The sequence below is a fragment of the Narcine bancroftii genome, chromosome 2 (genome assembly GCF_036971445.1).
Source record: "Narcine bancroftii isolate sNarBan1 chromosome 2, sNarBan1.hap1, whole genome shotgun sequence".
Taxonomy (NCBI): domain Eukaryota; kingdom Metazoa; phylum Chordata; class Chondrichthyes; order Torpediniformes; family Narcinidae; genus Narcine; species Narcine bancroftii.
Window position 1 is genome coordinate 66,105,958 of NC_091470.1, and position 18,274 is coordinate 66,124,231.

The following is an 18,274-nucleotide window of genomic DNA, read 5'->3' on the forward strand; positions in this document are numbered from 1 at the left end:
TATTTCCTAACCCTTTATTGCTGTTGAATTTAGCACTTGAATACCACCACCATTAGAACCAAATAACTAAATTGCCAATCGAATCTTCTCCTACATATGCATTAAATTCTAATCATTAATATTATCAATAGCTCGACAATGATTCATGGAAACATTGTATTCCAGTCTTTATATACAGACAAATAAATGGGCAACAATACATCTGATTCATGTTGTTTAGAAGAGCCTGAGTTGGCTTCCTTAAAAATCTAATTGTTGCTTTGATAGAGTAACGAACGGTAGAAGGATAAAGCTGACTAATATATCACACTGACATTCATTATTTGATTTATTTCATGAGACTGAAATATACATGGAATTCTGAAAAGAGAATGCAGATTGAAAGACAGCCAAATGTGAGGGAACGTTTAAATGCTGTGCTATAGATACAGTAGGTGCTCAAAGTACATTTAACCTTAAATATTTGACCTCTAAAGTCTTCTTAACAATTTAGAATGTGGAGAATATGTAAATATATATTGATTTTTTACAATAAGTGAACAGTCAGTCCACAGGACAACTGACAGAATCAGCTTCCTGGAAGATTGTAATTGAATGCAAACTCTTTAGTATTGCAGATCTATATTTTATCCATTGACCTTTATGGTCTCTAGGGTGTATTTCAATTATTTCTTTTGTAAATTTTAGCTTAAACAAACACTTCCATTATTCTTCAATGTTTGCTATCAAAAGAATGTTCCTTCTAATGCAACTTTTCTATTCTTTTTCAGTTAGAAGCTGGCTGGAGAAAATAAAAAATAAAGTAAGTAGCACAGGATATTTTTGTGGTGATAGGTCACATTCTGTGTTTTGATTCAGTATTGAGTGACATTATTCCCGACTTAGGTTGTTCTGTTCAAATTAGTCTTTATTCCATCTTTACAATGAATAGTCTCACTTCTAATGGGATAATCGTGGCCCAAGGTCATGGCAAAATGTATACATGAAGCATTTGGAAATTCATTGTGGAGTGTTATGAGCCTGGATTATTACTAATCACATGGTGAAGAATCTGATGGAATTTTGCATTCCATTGATAACAAATTTACTTCTGAAATTAGAAGCAATTTCATGGGTATGAGGGGCAACATTGTAAGTAAGCAGTGATGCTTATTTGACCAGATAGCTAATATTCTCAATTAATGTACATTCCATTTGGAAATGAATTCTCCTTGGGAAAGTGATTATTTTGTGGCTATCATTAAGGATGATGTTAGATTGGAGAGAAAAAGCTTATAAAGTTGCAAAAACAGAGGCGAGCCTGAGAAATGGAAGAATTTTAAAGAACAATAAGTGAGGTTAAAAAACACTGACATAGAGGGAGAATATAGAACATGAGAATAAAAAGATTGTAGGAGTTTTCACAGAAATAACATGGGGTAGCAAAAATAAATGCTAGCTCTTCAGAAGCTTTTCTGGGTAATTACTAATGGGAATAAAGAGAAAAAAAAAACAGATGCTAAAGTTTGGGCACTCTCCAACTGGATGGCATTAACATCGAAGTCTCCAGTTTCTGTTAGACCTTACCTCCCCCATCTTTCCCAATGTCTCATTTCCTCCAGCTCTCTCTCCTCAAAGAATTCTCACCTCTCCTCTATCCTGCCCTCTTATAATTTCCAATGAACAGGTTTTGTCTGTTGGTCTGTACTCCTCCTTCTCCCATTCTTCCCTTTTCCCCAGCCTATCATTTTTTACTCATACCTTGAGAAAGGACCCAGGCCCAAAATGTCAATAATATATCTTTACTTCCTATGGATGCTGCAAGACTGTCTGAGTTCTTCCAGTATTTCTATATTTTTACTACAATTACAGCATCTTTAGTCTTTCATGTTCCACAACAAATATTGCGCATCTATTTTCACAGTAGAAGGCTTTATAAACAAACCAAAAATATTAGGAAATCAGAGGGGTAAAAAAGAAGAAGGACCATAAAAGAATTATTATCACCAGGAAAAAAAAATTATGCCAAAGGCTAATGACTCCCTTGGAGTTGGCTTGAACCCTTGGGTTCTAAAAGAGGAAATTGTAATATTGGTGGTTTCTCTCGATTCGGAATAGGTTGTAAAAAGTTGGAAAACAGCAAATGCTGCCTTAAACTTCCAGAGGCAAAGAGGAAAGCAGAAATTGCAAGGCAGTTAACTTTATATTGGATGTCAGTAAAATGTAATGTTAACGTTAACAAGAGCACAAATTAAGCCTACACGTGGTTGAGGGAAATATATCGGATAGCGGACTAATTATATAGAAAATTAAAATTAGGGTTAAAGGGATACTTTTTATAAAGTGTGCTTCCACAGGGATTAATACTGGGCCTCAAATGTTTATATTTGATATTAACGAGTTAGAAGAAGGAACCAAGTATGTTTGCCAATAAGACGTAAAAGCTTAGATCTCATTTGTGTGATCTCATTTTTATGATCTCATTTTTATGTGCAGATTGTACTATTTTGTGCATATTTTAACCTGTTAGTGACATTTCTATCGATATCTAGTCCTGTACATGATTGGACCAAGCTTTTGTTACACAAATCACCAAGATGTGGCTGATGTTTTTCCACCATTGTTCACATTCATAATGACTATCCTCAGCCCTGTCTTACCATCAAAAATCCGAGTGTTGATGTGCATCCAATGACGTTTGTTATTCAGTCTGATTAAAACAAGGAGCAAATCCCACAACAAAAGGCAGGAATGAAAGGGACATTGGGCCATTGTCTCCACTGATAGAGGGCTGTCTACATCTGCCTGCTTGGGTTTTCAGTTCTCTACGCTTTAATGCTGCATCTCACAGCAGTGACTGCAGCAGAACACTGCAGAGAAGCTTGCTATGATCTCTGCAGAGTTGTGTGCGAATTGCTCGCTGTGACATGGGACACATGATTGACCTTTGTCATTGATGAGAGGGATGCTTGGACGATGGTGTGAAGACACAGTGAAGGCTTGCACCCCCTCTGCTGCAGTTTCCACACCCCCTTTGTAACCTTTAATGCTACTGCTGCTGCCCTGCAATGTCCCTTTTTGAGACCTATTTCCAATGATTTTCAGATTGTGGTGATACAACCACAACACTGTCTGCGCTCCCACCAGGCTACTACAGGGGGCAACCATAGTAACTGCAGGTAGGCAATCTGGGAGGCTGGCCCCATCTGGCCGGCTGTCAATCACCAACCTGTATATAGACTCAAGCTGGCCCCTCCTGGGTCAGTCGGACACGTGGAGCCAGCAGAGGAGAGTGGGGCACATGTGGAGCAATCAAGATATGACCACTGGTGTGTATAGAGTTTAAGTTGATTAAAGCCTGTAGTACAGTCTTTTTGCATGTTTTGTGTTTGCTTGCTGCACCACAGCACATCACACAGATGCAGCTGTTATTTACATAAGCTGCTACTATTGATATCTGAAGAGATGAGGTTTTTTAAAATTTTTTTTATTTTTCACTCTATGAACCATATTAACCAAAATACACACAAACATTTCCCTCTTGAATGTACACAGTGTCCTTTTCTCCCCTTTTCCCCCACTCCCTTCCCTTCCTCTTTCCCACCTCCCTCCCAACCCATTAAACATTCAACGTATACAATACAATAAACCCATTAAACAATGTCATCACACAATGAAAATAAACAAGAAAATTGTGTCATCTACTTTTACACACTGCATCAGTTCATTTCGTCTTCTCATTTTATCATTTTAGGGGGTGGAGGTCCGCAGTAGGCCCTCTCTGTTGTGTTCCATGTACAGATCCCAAATTTGTTCAAATAATGTGACTTTATTTTTAAATTATATGTTTTTTTTCCAATGGAATACATTTATTCATTTCTATGTACCATTGCTGTACTCTCAGGCTCTCTTCTGATTTCCAGGTTGACATTATACATTTTTTTGCTACAACTAAGGCTATCATAATAAATCTTTTTTGTGCTGCATCCAGTTTGAGGCCTAATTCTTTACTTCTTATGTTACTTAGAAGAAAGATCTCTGGATTTTTTAGTATTTTTGTGATTTTATTTAATACCTGATTTAGATCTTCCCAAAACTTTTCCACTTTCTCACATGCCCAAATTGCATGTACTGTTGTTCCCATTTCCTTCTTACAGCGAAAACATCTATCTGATACTGTTGGATCCCATTTATTTAACTTTTGGGGCGTGATATATACAATTATATTGTATCATGCGTAACCTCGTGTTTGTTATATTTCTCATAGTTCCGGAGCATCGCTTTTCCCATTTTTCATTTTTTATCTTTATGTTTAGATCTTGTTCCCACTTTTGTTTGGGTTTACAGCTTATTTCCTCATTCTCTTTCTCTTGCAGCTTGATGTACATGTTTGTTATAAATCTTTTAATTATCATTGTGTCTGTAATCACATATTCAAGCTGCTTCCTTCTGGTAATCTCAGCCTGCTTCCCAATTTGTCCTTCAAGTAGGTTTTCAGTTGGTGGCATGCAAATATTGTACAGTGATTTATTCCATATTTGTATTTCATTTGTTCAAAAGAGAATAAATTATTTCCCAAAAACAATTTTCTATTCTTTTAATCCCTTTTCTCTCCCATTCTCTAAAGGAAAGGTTATCTATTGTGAAAGGGATTAGTTGATTTTACATCAATAATAATTTTGGTAGTTGATAATTTGTTTTTTCCTTTCCACGTGAATCTTCTTCCAAATGTTGAGCAGATGGTGCAGTACTGGTGGACTTCAATATTGCACCAGTTTTTCATTTCACTTATAAAGTATATGTTCTGGTACCTTCTCCCCTACTTTATCTAGCTCTATCCTGGTCCAATCTGGTTTTTCCCTTGTTTGGTAAAAATCTGATAGATATCTTAATTGTGCTGCTCTATAATAATTCTTAAAGTTTGGTAAAGAGATGAGTTTTTAATGCAAATAATTTTGAAGGCCCCATCCCAATTGGATATCTGTGTTTACTGCAGCACACCAAATAGAAATAGAATGACGAGGTTCTGGAGAAATGAGCACGGAAACAGGTTCTTAGGCCCTCTGACTATCAGGCAAACATTTACACTAATCCTACATCCTACAATTTTAAAATTCTCCCCACATTTCCATCTGCTTTTTTCACTCATGTAGATAAGAGGGGTAATTTTCAGTGATTAATTAACCTCCTAACCTGCATACAGAGCACCGAGAGGAAATCCATACAGACACTGAGAGAATAAGCAAATGTTCAAAGTCAAAGTTCAGATTTATTGTCAGAGTACATACATGATATCACATACAACCCTGAGATTCTTTTTCCCATGGGCCTGGTTGAATTTCAACTTATTGGTAGTGCAAAAAAAAAACTGTACCCAAGAAAAGATACATATGCAAAAGAGAGAAATGTAAACAAAGAAAAAAATGTAAACAAACTGTGCAATATACAAAATAAATATTCAATAATAAATAATGTGCAAAGTAATAATCCTTAAATGAGCCTCTTATGGTTTTTAGACTGCAGTGTTGGGAAAATTGTGGAAAAAAATTAACATAATTAATGCCTGTGTGGTCGTTCACACTAGGTATCTTTTTAGACTGCAAGTATCTGAGTGCAACAGTCCCAGTGGTTGGATGGGGAGTAGAGTGGATGACCGTCAGTTAATTTTTCCGGTATGATTTACACTAGAGGCTTCCTCTAAAATGTAGTAGGGGTTCTGCAGGATAAATCGCGGCACAGGAATATTGATTCAAAATTCCTGCACATTCCTTTTTAGACTGCCCGTGTAGTGGTAAAATTCCTTGATTGTGCTGTTAGTCTAAAAACCGTATCTGATTGAGTTTGTTGTTGTTCACTTCTGATCTTGGATCCAGACAGCATCCAAGGTCAGGATTGAACTCAAATTTTTGGGGATGATCTTCAAATTTGATGAGGGAGGGTTTGCACAGGCAGACATTTATGTGATGACAAATGGAATATAATGAAAGGATATATGAGGTTCTCCACTTTGACAGGAATAAATTATTTAAATTGTTTGTCACTATTAAATATGAATGAAATGTCTGTTAGAAATAATTGAGCCTGTATTCTCTGGAGTTTGTAAGAAAGGGATGTTCTCCATGAAACTTAAAATTCCAAGGAGGCTTGAGAGAATGGTTGTTGAAAAGCTTGTTTCCTTGATAGGCAAGCCTACAACTGAAGGCATGGTCTCAGGCTAAGGGTTCAGCTACTTTAAGCTGAAAAATTTCTTCTTTTCTTTGACAGTTGCTCATCTTTGGAATTCCCTACTCCTGAGGGCAGTGATGTTGTAATTAAATATATTCATGGCTGAGGCAAAGATTTTAGACAACAATGAATCAGGGTTTTTCAAATTAAGAAAACAATTGTGGTGAAGCTAAAGGTCAGAACAGTCTTGATTTTATTAAATACCATTTGCCTGCTCCTGCTCTTAACACGGAATTTGTACTGATCTCTTTTATTTTTAAGAATTGACATAGTATTCAAATAATCTCAAAGGCTATCATGTAAATCTGATGAAATTGTGTAAATTCAGAAAGATATTGCTGTCTAAGGTGAAACTACTGATGAAATTGTCACTAATGTTCATCCAACATTTTTTGCAGGCGGGATATATGTCTGGGATGCTCGTGCCTGTTGCTGTTGGTGTGGCTGGAGCTCTGTTCATCCTAGGGGCTCTCTATAGTCTTAAGATGGTGAATCGAAAGAGGAAAAATGTTTTCAAAAGGCGTGAAACAAAGGTAAAACCTAGGGATTGGTGAGTGAAAATCTACAAGGGATATTCACCTCCACTGTGTATTAGTTCACATCTTTTATTAACATTTTTAAAGTTCCAAGGCTGATAATTATTTGGATCACTCATTCCCATTTTTAAACCTTCTTTAATCACAAATGGAAGAAATGTTGAGTTATTCTACAAATAAGATAACCAAATACATAACAGATTGGTCAGTCATAGATCTTGGCAAAATTCCATTTTATCTTTCTTGTTTTGTGTCACAAGTATTTTCTAGTCTCAGTCATAAACTCTAATACAAGACAGAGAGCTATTTATTCTCCATCATGGAGACTGTATCATCTTCTTGTTCAGATTGAAGAATCTCTGATAAAGAAGACACTTTCAGTTCTTTAAGATGATTTCAAGGCTTTAAAAACAACACTTTTAGATCCTATTTAAGGCACTATTTCAGTGCCTGATTTAAAAAAAATTCTCACCTGGTAACAACCGACTTGGTAACTAGTTCTACTCTTGTTGGTTTGGCCAGAGAGGGTTGAAGAAAAGGACTTTAAGGGCAGTGGTACACTGAAGTACACTGCCCCAAATTGTTTCATCACAGTCAAATCCTTTGCTGGCTGCAAAAGCTAGGAAGTATTTTTAAGTTTTTAAAAGCTTCTGCTATTCAGAGATAATAAAAAGAATTTAAAAACATTAAATGAAAACAAAACATGAACTTACATTCCCTTGTGCCTCATAATCCATAATTCTATTATCCCTACTTAAATCAATAGAGGTTCAAGATGTGAAAGGCATCCTCCATCGTAAGACTGTAAATCTCAGAAATTCTGGCCTTCTCCATTGTTGCAGTGTAGTTGTGCAGTATATGATCGATAGAAAAAATCTAACTTTTGTCTTGAGTAAATTACAACTTAATGCTGAAATTTCCAATTTCAGGTACCCCATGTTCTCCTGCACACACTCATTTGTCCACCCAAGTTTTTCTTCCCTTTGTTTCACTCTTTTCTCCTCTCATTGTTCACTTTTTCCATCTTCTTCCCCCTCCCCTCCTTAACTGATTCCATACATTTCCCACCAGTTTATATCTCACCTCTCAATTTATACAGCTTTAAATGAGCAATCTTTCCTCTTCCCTCTCTAATGCAGGGACCTGATCTGAAATGCTGCCTTGGATGTTTTGCCTCTACAGCCACTGAATTCTCCCAGCGTGCAGTTTTTAGTTCTATATTCTAGCCTCTGCAGTCTCTTTTGTCTTCAGATTTTGCGCATGCCTACTGGTCCTGGTGCTGGACTGAACAAATAGATTAGTATATTCACTCTGTTATCATCAATATTTCTCGGACCTTTGAGTGAATCTGGAAGCACTGGTAGTTGCCATTAGTTTGGGTCCTAATCTTGACTGTAATGACGGTTTTACCCAAAGGAGTGCTGCTCTGACAGGGGTGGCATATTTCAGTTTTAAAGGTCCATTTGCCTTTAAAATATACAAAAAAAATAACAAAGCTTTACTACAAGAAGAGAGAGTTCTTCAATGCTTTGGTTTACAGTTTGTCACTTCAGGTTTTACCACACAAGGCTATTATACTTTTGTATTTCTTTCATTTTTATTCATTCCAGCAGATACTATATCCCAGCAGCATTGTTCCCTCTAATTTTTAGTCATCAGTATGCACAAAAATCTTATATTGAGCAGTTAGTTTTTTCCTGTGACAAAAGTATGTGCACATTGAATGCTTGTGCAAATATAAAATTGAAGTTATTTCAAGATAACTTCAATTTTGGCTAATAAAACTGTACTGGCATGTTTTAATATAATACAAGTATGATTGCATTCAACAAAGTAATGTATTATATTATAGCTACATTATTTTAGGTAACTAACCTATTGTACGCACGTTAATTTCCTTTGTGCACTGGCTGTAAAATGCGTGCGCACATGCGCACATCTTAGAGCGAACACTGCTGAGTAGCCTTCTTCTGGCTATCCATCCCATAGGATGATGATGGTTCCTTTCAGTCAGTTTGTGGGGGTTGGTATAAGGATATCCCACTCCTCAGAAAGGAATGGATTTATGTTAGTAGGGGTTTGACAGGACCAGACCCACCCTCTCGACATCCCCTCCAGGATCTAGCAGCAGGATGAGGTCCAAGATGGCTGGGGGAAATTATTGTTGCAGAGAATGTCCAGACCAAGCTTCAATGCAAGGGATGTCCTTTCCTCACTTCACCGCATGTGTTTCTAGATGGCCATTGACCTTATGAGAGGATTCATCCGCCCTTTGTTCAGTAGTATTTCATTGCCTGTGAAATCATATACATCTTTTATTCTCCCTGCTACTGCAGTTTTAATTTTTTGACATTTAGCACAAGCTCTTAGATTAATGTAAAATGATGGTTTATATGCCTGTAAAGAATATTTTGCTTCAAAGATTTGCACGTGGCTTCAATTTCAACAGACTATACTGATATTTAATTAATATATTGGATTCTTGGTTATGCCAACATTTTATAATTTTAATTTAATCTGGACCAGTGGTTCTCAACTTTTTTCTTTCCACTCACATAACACTTTAAGCAATCCCAATGCCATCGGTGCCCTGTGATTAGTGAAGGATTGCTTAAGGTAGTATGTGAATGGGAAGGGAAGGTTGAAAATCTAGATCCAATTGTTACTGAAATATTTTCCTTGAGAAAAATTGTCATTGGCCCATTTCCTTTGGGGTTATGAAACTGTGACGTAACAAGTCAATTAGGTACGATTAAAGCAGTGTTTTTCAAACTTTTTCTTTCCACCCACATGCCACCTTAAGCAGTCCCTTACTAATCACAGAGCAACTATGGCTTAGGGAATACTTAAAGTGATATATGAGTGGAAAGCAAAGGTTGAGAACCGCTGTGTTAACCATTACATGAACCATGCTGCCCACAGAAATAAAACAACCATTGGAATATTTGTAAGAGAAAATTTGTGGCCAGACTTTTAGGTTTGTGTTGCCAGTTAGAGCATTGGGATATGGCAAGTGTTTCTAATAGTTTTCCATCCATTTGAAACATAAAACTCAATAGCAGAAATACAGGCCCTTTGGCCCATCTAGTCCATGCTGAACTATTATTCCACCTCATCTCATCAACCTGCACCTGGACCTAGGAATTATGCAGCACAATTGGTGTAGCAATTAGCGTAATGCCTTTACAACATCAGTGATAGAGACCTGGGTTCGAATCCTGCACTGTCTGTAAGGAGTTTGCACATGTCTCCACGTGTCTGCGTGGGTTTTCTCCGAGGCTTCAGTTTCCTCCCACTATTTGGGTGTATGTAAATTGGGTGCCACAAGCTCATGGGTGAAATGGCCTGTTACCATGCTGATGTCTAAATTTTTATGTCTAAATTTAAATTTATATGTAAGATTTTTAAAAAAATTAAATTATTTTTCACTTTTTAAAATATTTTATTTAAAAATTTTACATACATGTAATTAATAAACAATTATATAAAACAATAAGAATTTAAATTTAAGAGAATTTCAATCATTACATAATGGTTATAACCACTCCCTTCTCTCCCATACCCTCCTTCCCTAAACCCTCACCCCCAAAGAAATTTATTTTTATATATATGAATAAAAAGTAATATAAAGAAAAGGAAAAAGAAAATAGCTTCATGAATTGCTCGGAGAATCACTTTCCAACACATAGGACTCCAACAAGGTTTATATGATCAAGAAGGTAAAACACAGGATTCTGTTGACACCGTAGTTAAGTGAAAAAAACACACAAATGTTAGAGAAACACAGCAGGTCAAACAGTGCCTTTATGTAGCAAAGGTAAAGAAACATCACTAACGTTTCAGGCTTGAGTCCTTCATCAAGGTGTGGGGAAACATGAGAGATGTCTGAACAAAAGGGGGAAGTGGGATGGGGGGTGGTGAGAGTGGGAGATGATAGGTGGAGTGGAGAGGGAAGAGTCTAGGCTAGGTGGAGAGAGAAAGGAAGTAGGACTGACATCTCTCATGTTCCCCCACACCTTGATGAAGGGCTCAAGCCCGAAACATTCGTGATGTATCTTTACCTTTGCTACATAAAGGCACTGTTTGAACTGCTGAGTTTCTCCAGCATTTGTGTGTTTTTTCAATTTAGGGAAGAAGATTTACACAGGTCTCAACAAGCTAGAAGAACATCACTGCATATTTATACCTAAAATTACATATACTGGTTCTAAATTTGCAAAACTATAACCATATTTATTTCTCAAATTGTATGTAATTTTCTCCAAGGGGATACAGCTTTGAATTTCTGCATTCCATCTTCCCATACCCAAGTGTGAATCTGATTTCCAAGCCACTGCAATACACTTCCTTGCCACTGCTAATGCTATTTTAGCAAATTTCATTTGGTATATTGATAGTTTCAACTTGGGTCTTGTTCCTTCTGTATTCCCAATAGAAATAAATATGGGTTTTGTGGAAATGCAATGCCTGTAACTTGTTCTAAAAATTTCTCCAAGACCACCCAAAAAAGGCTTTACCTTGGGACACGATCAAGTTGAATGCAAGAAAGTTCCTGTCCCCTCATCACATCTAAAGCATTAATCTGATAAATCTGATTTCATTCCATTCAATTTTTGTGACATCAGGAATAGTTGATGTAAAAAATTACATTGAACTAATCTGTACCCTACATTAATAGTATTTGTCATACAATCTCGACAGAGATCCAACCATCTTTGCTCATCAATTGTAATATTAAAATCCAGCTCCTACCTCTGTCTAGATTTATGAACTCCATGTCTAGTAGTTCCTGTTTGAAATAAAAGATACATTGCAAAAGTAAATTTCTTAGTATTTCCTGTCTTAATAAGAGTTTCCACCTCTCTACAAGTAGATAACAGCATCGCTGGACCTAAATTTTCCCTTAAATATCCTCTCAATTGAAAATAACAGAAATGAGTATTATTAGTTATTCCATATTTTTTCTTAGTAATTCAAATAACATCAGTTGGCCTTGTTCATAACAATCTTCAATATTTTTAATGCCTTTATGAAACCAAGTATTTAAAAATTGATTTGTAAAAGATACAAGATGGTTTAAAATCAGAGTCATCTTGGGTGATATATTCCTTTTGTTCCAATTTTGTCATTTATCAATTTTTATGTAAGATTGACAGCTTTCTGAGGGGCAATTCAACACACGCGGTCATGCATGTGCATCTCTCACTTGTTTATTGAGGAACCTATATTTACACTGGCCCTCAACTATGATTAGAATTGACTTTTTAAAAAAATGGTAGTTTAATTTGGAGAGCTCTCTCACCAAGATGATCTAGTAATCGAGGCAAATATTTCAGGACATTGCTGAAAGAATGTTACATTTTACTTGGATGGAACTTGGAACTGTTCATCATGATGAACAAAGAAGAGCTGAAGAATCCTGATGACTTCCCAAAAATGATCCTGATAACAAAACAGACTGACCGACTGCTGTCCTCATTGCTTTTACTGGGATCTTGCAGTAAGAAAATTAACTGACCAAAACTGCTGATCAAGTCCACACAAACCATCCCATTTACTCTACTCCTAGTTTATTCTCCCCAAATTCCCATCGACTCACAGATTCTACCACCCACCTACAGTAAGGGTAATTTACAGTGACCAATTAACCTACCGACCTGTATGTGTTTGGGTTGTGGGAGAAAACTTGAACACCTGGGGCAAACACAGGATGCAAACTGCACACTCACTGGAGGTTAGCACTGGCTTGCAGGACTCATGAGGCCACATCTCCCATAGCTGACCCTTTATGCCACTCCCATGTTTTGTAGAGAAGAAATGCTACTTTAACATGAATTTCTTGTAAAATGATAACATCACACAAGTTTAGTAATTCAAAATATTTCTAATGTTTTTGTTTGAAATTGCAGCCAAGAGATTTCACCAGCATGCAAGATCGTGTGATGCTATTAGCTGACAGTTCAGAAGATGAATTTTAAGTATGCAATAAATTTTTGACGTAATACAGCTATATGAAGCTGCACTGGAATTAATAGTGTAAAATGACACTGCTACGTGCTGCAAGCTTTATGTTTCAAGTGTTTTTTTTTATTTTCTTTAAATGTTGAAAAATTATCAAGGTTGTTGAAGTTACTTGTGATATACTGTAAAGCCTTGTTTATTAGATATCTGTTTCACAGGAACAGCCTTGTTTTGAGTTCACTATGAATTTATTCAGAAAAATTGAAATATTAAATGTTATGCGCAGATTAAATGTTATGCAATATCTAACAATTTGCTTGGTTGCTGTAATTTTACAACTGCAGTCTTTATAATTTGTTAACAAAATTCTGTTCGTGCTTTTGAAGAGACACAGTCTCGGTCAGTAGGAAGCTATGAAGTCATGCGATTGCATAGTACAGCATTTCCAAAACAGTTTCCATTGAAATGATTATGGGATGCAGAAAATAAGTGCTGTGTGGATGTTATCGAATAGGGATGAATTTCCAGAAAGTGATGACGTTAAACAATCTTGAGGTCAAGTAGGTCATAAATGTGTAATAATATAAAATAATTTTGTCCAACTCCTTTTCATTTTCTGCTCCACAACATCTATGAAAAAGCCACAGATTCCACGAGTTGCTACAGTTGTCTCGCAGAGGCTATTGCCTCATATTTTTCCAAACTGCAATATTTTCAAATTTAGAGGAACTATGATTAAGTAGGAATCAATGCATAATTGACAGGCAGTGTAAGGGTTAAAATGTCTATTGTAATACCAGAAAAAAATGATGATTTAGTTATTTAATATAAACTTATACAACACGCACATTAGAAAAATAAATAGTGTACCATTAACCTAGATTGCCATTTGCTTTCTGGTACTGGGTCAGTGTTTTGTTTTATGATCATTGACTGGCTTTTTCTTCAACTCTACTCATTTCTTCTAAATCAAAGGTGCAGCTGTGGGAAATGGCACACAAGGGCTTCATCCCATTCTCCCAGTTCTTCCACTAATCTTGTATTTGCTCTGATGATGAGATCTTTTCCTTTCAAACAGAAGCCTAATTGCCTGAATATGCCTGAATAGTGTCTGATCACAGAAGCTAAGGCCTGGTCAGTTCTTGGAGGAGAGACTGCATAAGAACACCAGTTGCTGTAGGTTTCTGTGAGGGGTGCTGGACAAAATGGCGAATCTTAATGAATGTAACATTTACCTTTACCTTTTTTTCCCTTTACCATAGTTGACAGATCTTGTCTCACTCGCAGAGCTTAGATCCTTGAGGATGTAGCACACTTTTTTTAATTTAAAAAAAATGTAGACATGAGTCTGTGCCACCCAATTTACACCCCATTAACCTACATCCTGGTACATTTTTGAATGGTGGGAGGAAACCAGAGCCCCCCGGAGAAAAAGCATGCAAACGTGGGGAGAACATACAAACTCCTTATGGACAGCGTGGGATTTGAACTCTGGTCTGGTCCCAATCGCTGGCACTGTAAAGGCTTTGCTCTAACTGTTACGCCAACGGTGCTGTCTATTTGATCTTCACCTTTCATTCTGAAGCTTCAACATTCAATGAATCACCTTCACAATCTCTGACTGCTTCAATAAGATTCTAACTCTAGTCATATCTCCCCACCCTCTCTCCTCACAATATTTTGATGTGATAGTTAACAATACTCTTCCCTAGCCTGGGATTCCAACCACTCCCCACTTAGAGCATGTTCCCACACAATTGCAATGCCTGTCCTTTCATTGTTTCCTTCCCACCACGCAGAGACCCAAACAATCCTTCTCGTTTAAGCAGCAATTCCCCTGCACTACATCCAATCCAATGTATAACATCAGGCCATTTCAGATAGTCCAAAAGTTGAGATGTAAAGGCAGAGAAACTCAGCCAAAATGCATAATCACCTACCTTTCTGAGTGTGTGGAGGTGGTCTCCGAGCCACATATTCCCACCCTTCTCCAAGAGGGATAATCTCTACAGTGCAGCCCTCCGCTGATCAATCTGAATGTGCAGCCACGCTAAGCAGTTGCTTAGGGGAAGGCTGCTGATGTCGTCAGCCTGCAACCCATCTTCCCACTCACCCCTCTCCCTCCAAGTCAGGGGCAGCAGGAGCCCTCGGAGCAGCGGGGTCCATTGGGGCAGTGGGAGCTGTCAGGGGAGCTGTCAGAGGAGTGGGAGCCATCAAGGGACAGCCGATGCAGGCTGGGACAGTCACACTGGGCTGCTTCGGCCTTCAGGACCACTCTTGGCTGCTCAAAACGTGGCAGAGCAATGGCTGTCTTCCCTACCCAAAATTCTCCCACACAGCTGGAACTGTTCTGGTTTCAGCTGCCTGGGGGATTATGGGTAGGAAGATGGCCATTGCTCTGCCGCATATTTATGACGGGTGGCGCAACAGCACCAGTTGCCCCACCTCTGTTGGATTCAGAGCGTGTTATGAGGCACCTCTGAATATGAATGCGATGCTGGAGCAGCCTTTTAGGGCTGCTGCCTGAAAAGTAAGTTCCCATTTTTCCATCTGCTCTGTAGCCGGACTCAAAGCGGAGGCCCGATGTGAAATGGTCTATTCATAACGTGCTCTTTTTTTGTATTGTAGAAATCAAATGCAGATTGTATTTGTGGAGCTATTGTATTCAATCCAATTTCTACCTCAGATAACTTGCTCTTTCTGATTGTAATAGAACTTGCCAATCAATCTGTGACATTAGCTCAGTTTGTCTTTCTTCATCTGCCTAGTCTGATCTGCCTGGCCTGTTGAGAATGACCTACAGACCTCTTACATTGCTTTGTTTCTTCTTACGTACTAACTGGTTTCATTTCATAGTTTTCATGTTCTTTTGGTAGGTTCTCACTCTCTCCCTTTCTCGCTAACTGCCCCCATTAATCCACTCAGTGGATGACTTTATTTACAGTTTAATCCCATAGCAATCCTCACCTTGTCTTGAGTAATAGTTCTTTATCCATCCATCCATTTCCTACCTACTCTGGAATTTAAAACCAACTTCTTTTCTCTCTTTCCCAGTGTTGATGGAGTGTCTGTTTCTGTTTCCATGAATGTTCCCTGACCTGCGAGAGTTTCCATCTTTTATTTCAGATTTCCACTATCTTTTTTTAAATTTTAAATTTTATTCACAACTACTGGTAAAACCAACAGGTGCTTGAATATTAGCACACATATTAAAAACAATGATATCACTTGACTATTAATGTACTGCTTGCTGAAATTTGCAGTTTTGATCCTCGCAGAGATATTTTTCATGCTGGGAATTCTTAGTTATCAAATGTTGCATCTGCACATTCGTCTCTCAAAGCACATATGGCAAACACTCTTCTGAATTACAAATCACTTCAGGAAATCTTCACTTGATCTACTTTTCATTTTCACCAAGAATTTGAGGCTTGAAGAGGAGTGTTATAATTGACGAAGTTCACTATTTATAATTGGCAGCGGGACTTCAGGCAATCAGGGGGAGTACATCTGAGATTAGAAATTGATTTCAATCTTAAATGGTGCACAAATCTCAGAGAAATTGATAAAAGAGTTTGAGGGAAATACATTTCTTTAGAATCAAGATTATTCAATAATTTCAGTAAAAATACTGCTAAAATGGGAATGAGGTAAAACTGAAAGAGAGAGAGAGAAACTGCATGACCTTTGCTGTGCGACCTCTCATTACCGTTAGGTGCACCTGGTTTCAGCACCCCACATCTTTAACATCCTTAGTCCCTTTGCCTCACAGGGCCTCTTTGCAAAAAAAAAAATCCTTTTTCCTTCCCTGAATTCCTCTGGGAGAGTCACTTCAATTAACTTCTGAATGGGAGGTAGTTACTTTGCTGTTAAGGCAAAGTCTGCCACATCAGAAATGGGAGCTCTCTTCAGCAATCTCTTTTAAAGTTAATTAGCAATGTCTGGGAATGAAGGTGTAATTTAGCAGATGACAAATGTGTTTAAATACTGCTCATTTGCATCTTTGTTTCCAGCTCTGGTTTAAAGCCTGATCCTAATTGGCATTAATGAAATAAAATGATCTTTAGTCATCAGGATATGGAAACTTTGCTCTTGCCTGTAGCTTTGTGGTGTTCATCTTGAACCCTCGAACAGTGAGTTCCAGCTCTCACTGTTCCATGCATTTATAAGAAAATCTAGGGATTGTGCATGATCTGTTTTAAGAAATTTTTATACAAGAGGTCTTTCCAGACTGCCATCTTATCTGATAAAACAGACAGAGTTGTTGAAGGGGTCATTTGTGGAGGCGGATTGATTTTCAGTAGATTGCAGGAGGATTAAAAAGCCAAATATTACAAGCAAATAGACTGGGCAGCTTTGGATTGTGGGGGAAGGGGACAGTACTTGTTTGGGGGCCATGGATGCATATCACACAGGGTCCCAGAGATGGCAGGATTTAATTATGATGTCTGCAGTGAGTTAAGGGAAATGTCAGAGAGAAATTCTTCTCTCTCTCTCTCTCTCTCTCTGACCCAAAAGCATCACGATAATTTCTTCTCAACTGTAGTTATAGTTTCAGTGATGGTGTAACAGAAAAAATGTTCATGCCTGAAAATGGAGTGAACATGGCACTTCTAATGAATTAAGCCAATATTGGGAGGAGATACAAGATAAATCCTGGTCATTAATTTATTGTGACTTCTTTGTTGCAATATAATAACAGGGAAGTAAAGAAGTTGAATTCAGAGTCTAATTAATTTTGCTTTTAATTGTTGTTTTTTTCTTTTTCCTAACTGCTAAATAGTTATTGCATTGATAAGGACAGTTTTCAAGAAAAAGAATCATTATTTATTTATGCTTTAGATACAATTTGAGAGAACATAATTTAGTTCAGCATGATGTGTCCTGGTTGGAAAAAAGTACTGCATCCTTTCAACCACAGAATTAAATGAGAATGGCAGTGAATTGCAACTTAAAGTTGGGAGACAATTTGCAGTGGATACAATAAATGCTCATGTTCTGCCTGTGCAAATAATTTAATTTCTTATGAAAAATTACTGTGGAATGAAATTCCCTGTGTATTTAAACTGTTTGAGTTATAACCAGAGCAACCATTAATGTAGTTGTGGAATGTAATGGTTCATTTTATTAAAAGGTAATAAAATAACAAGCCTCTGTAATTTTCTTTGTTATTCAATGTCCAATGTATTTTGATGCGCCATAACAAATTTAATTTAATTTTGTTTTTGGAATATGGATAATGCGGGCAAAGTGAGATTTGTTGCTCAAGGCTGCTGTCCCTGAAGTAGAAGGAATACATTTTAAATTTAAATTTAGACAGACAGCACAGTAACAGGCCCTTTTGGACAACGAGCTCGTGCCACCCACTTACACCAAATTAACCGACAACTCCAGTATGTTTTGAACAGTGGGAGGAAACCAGAGCACCCAGTGGAATCACAGACACAGGGAGAATGTGCAAACTCCTTACAGATAGAACCAGATTTGAAACCCAATTACTAGTGCTGTAATAGTGTAGCGCTAACTACTACGCAAACTGTGCCGCTCCCAAATAGAACCAGGACTAGGCCATT

The 18,274-nt window shown here is 37.5% G+C and overlaps 1 protein-coding gene across 4 annotated transcripts in view; it reads left to right on the forward strand.

Annotated features, from left to right (window-relative positions):
• Positions 1 to 17,835, forward strand: part of LOC138753660 (armadillo-like helical domain-containing protein 4) — a 69,806-nt gene extending 51,971 nt beyond the window's left edge. For 3 of the 4 annotated variants that reach the window (XM_069916911.1, XM_069916913.1, XM_069916912.1), the window contains exons 6-8: positions 771 to 802; positions 6,603 to 6,737; positions 12,650 to 17,835. In XM_069916911.1, coding sequence (XP_069773012.1) covers positions 771 to 802; positions 6,603 to 6,737; positions 12,650 to 12,718 — 236 coding nt within the window. In that variant the 3' untranslated portion in view covers positions 12,719 to 17,835. Of the gene's footprint in view, positions 1 to 770; positions 803 to 6,243; positions 6,380 to 6,602; positions 6,738 to 12,649 lie in introns of those variants that run through there. The other variant, XR_011351339.1, reaches the window with a different exon arrangement.
• The last annotated feature ends 439 nt before the right edge of the window (positions 17,836 to 18,274 follow it).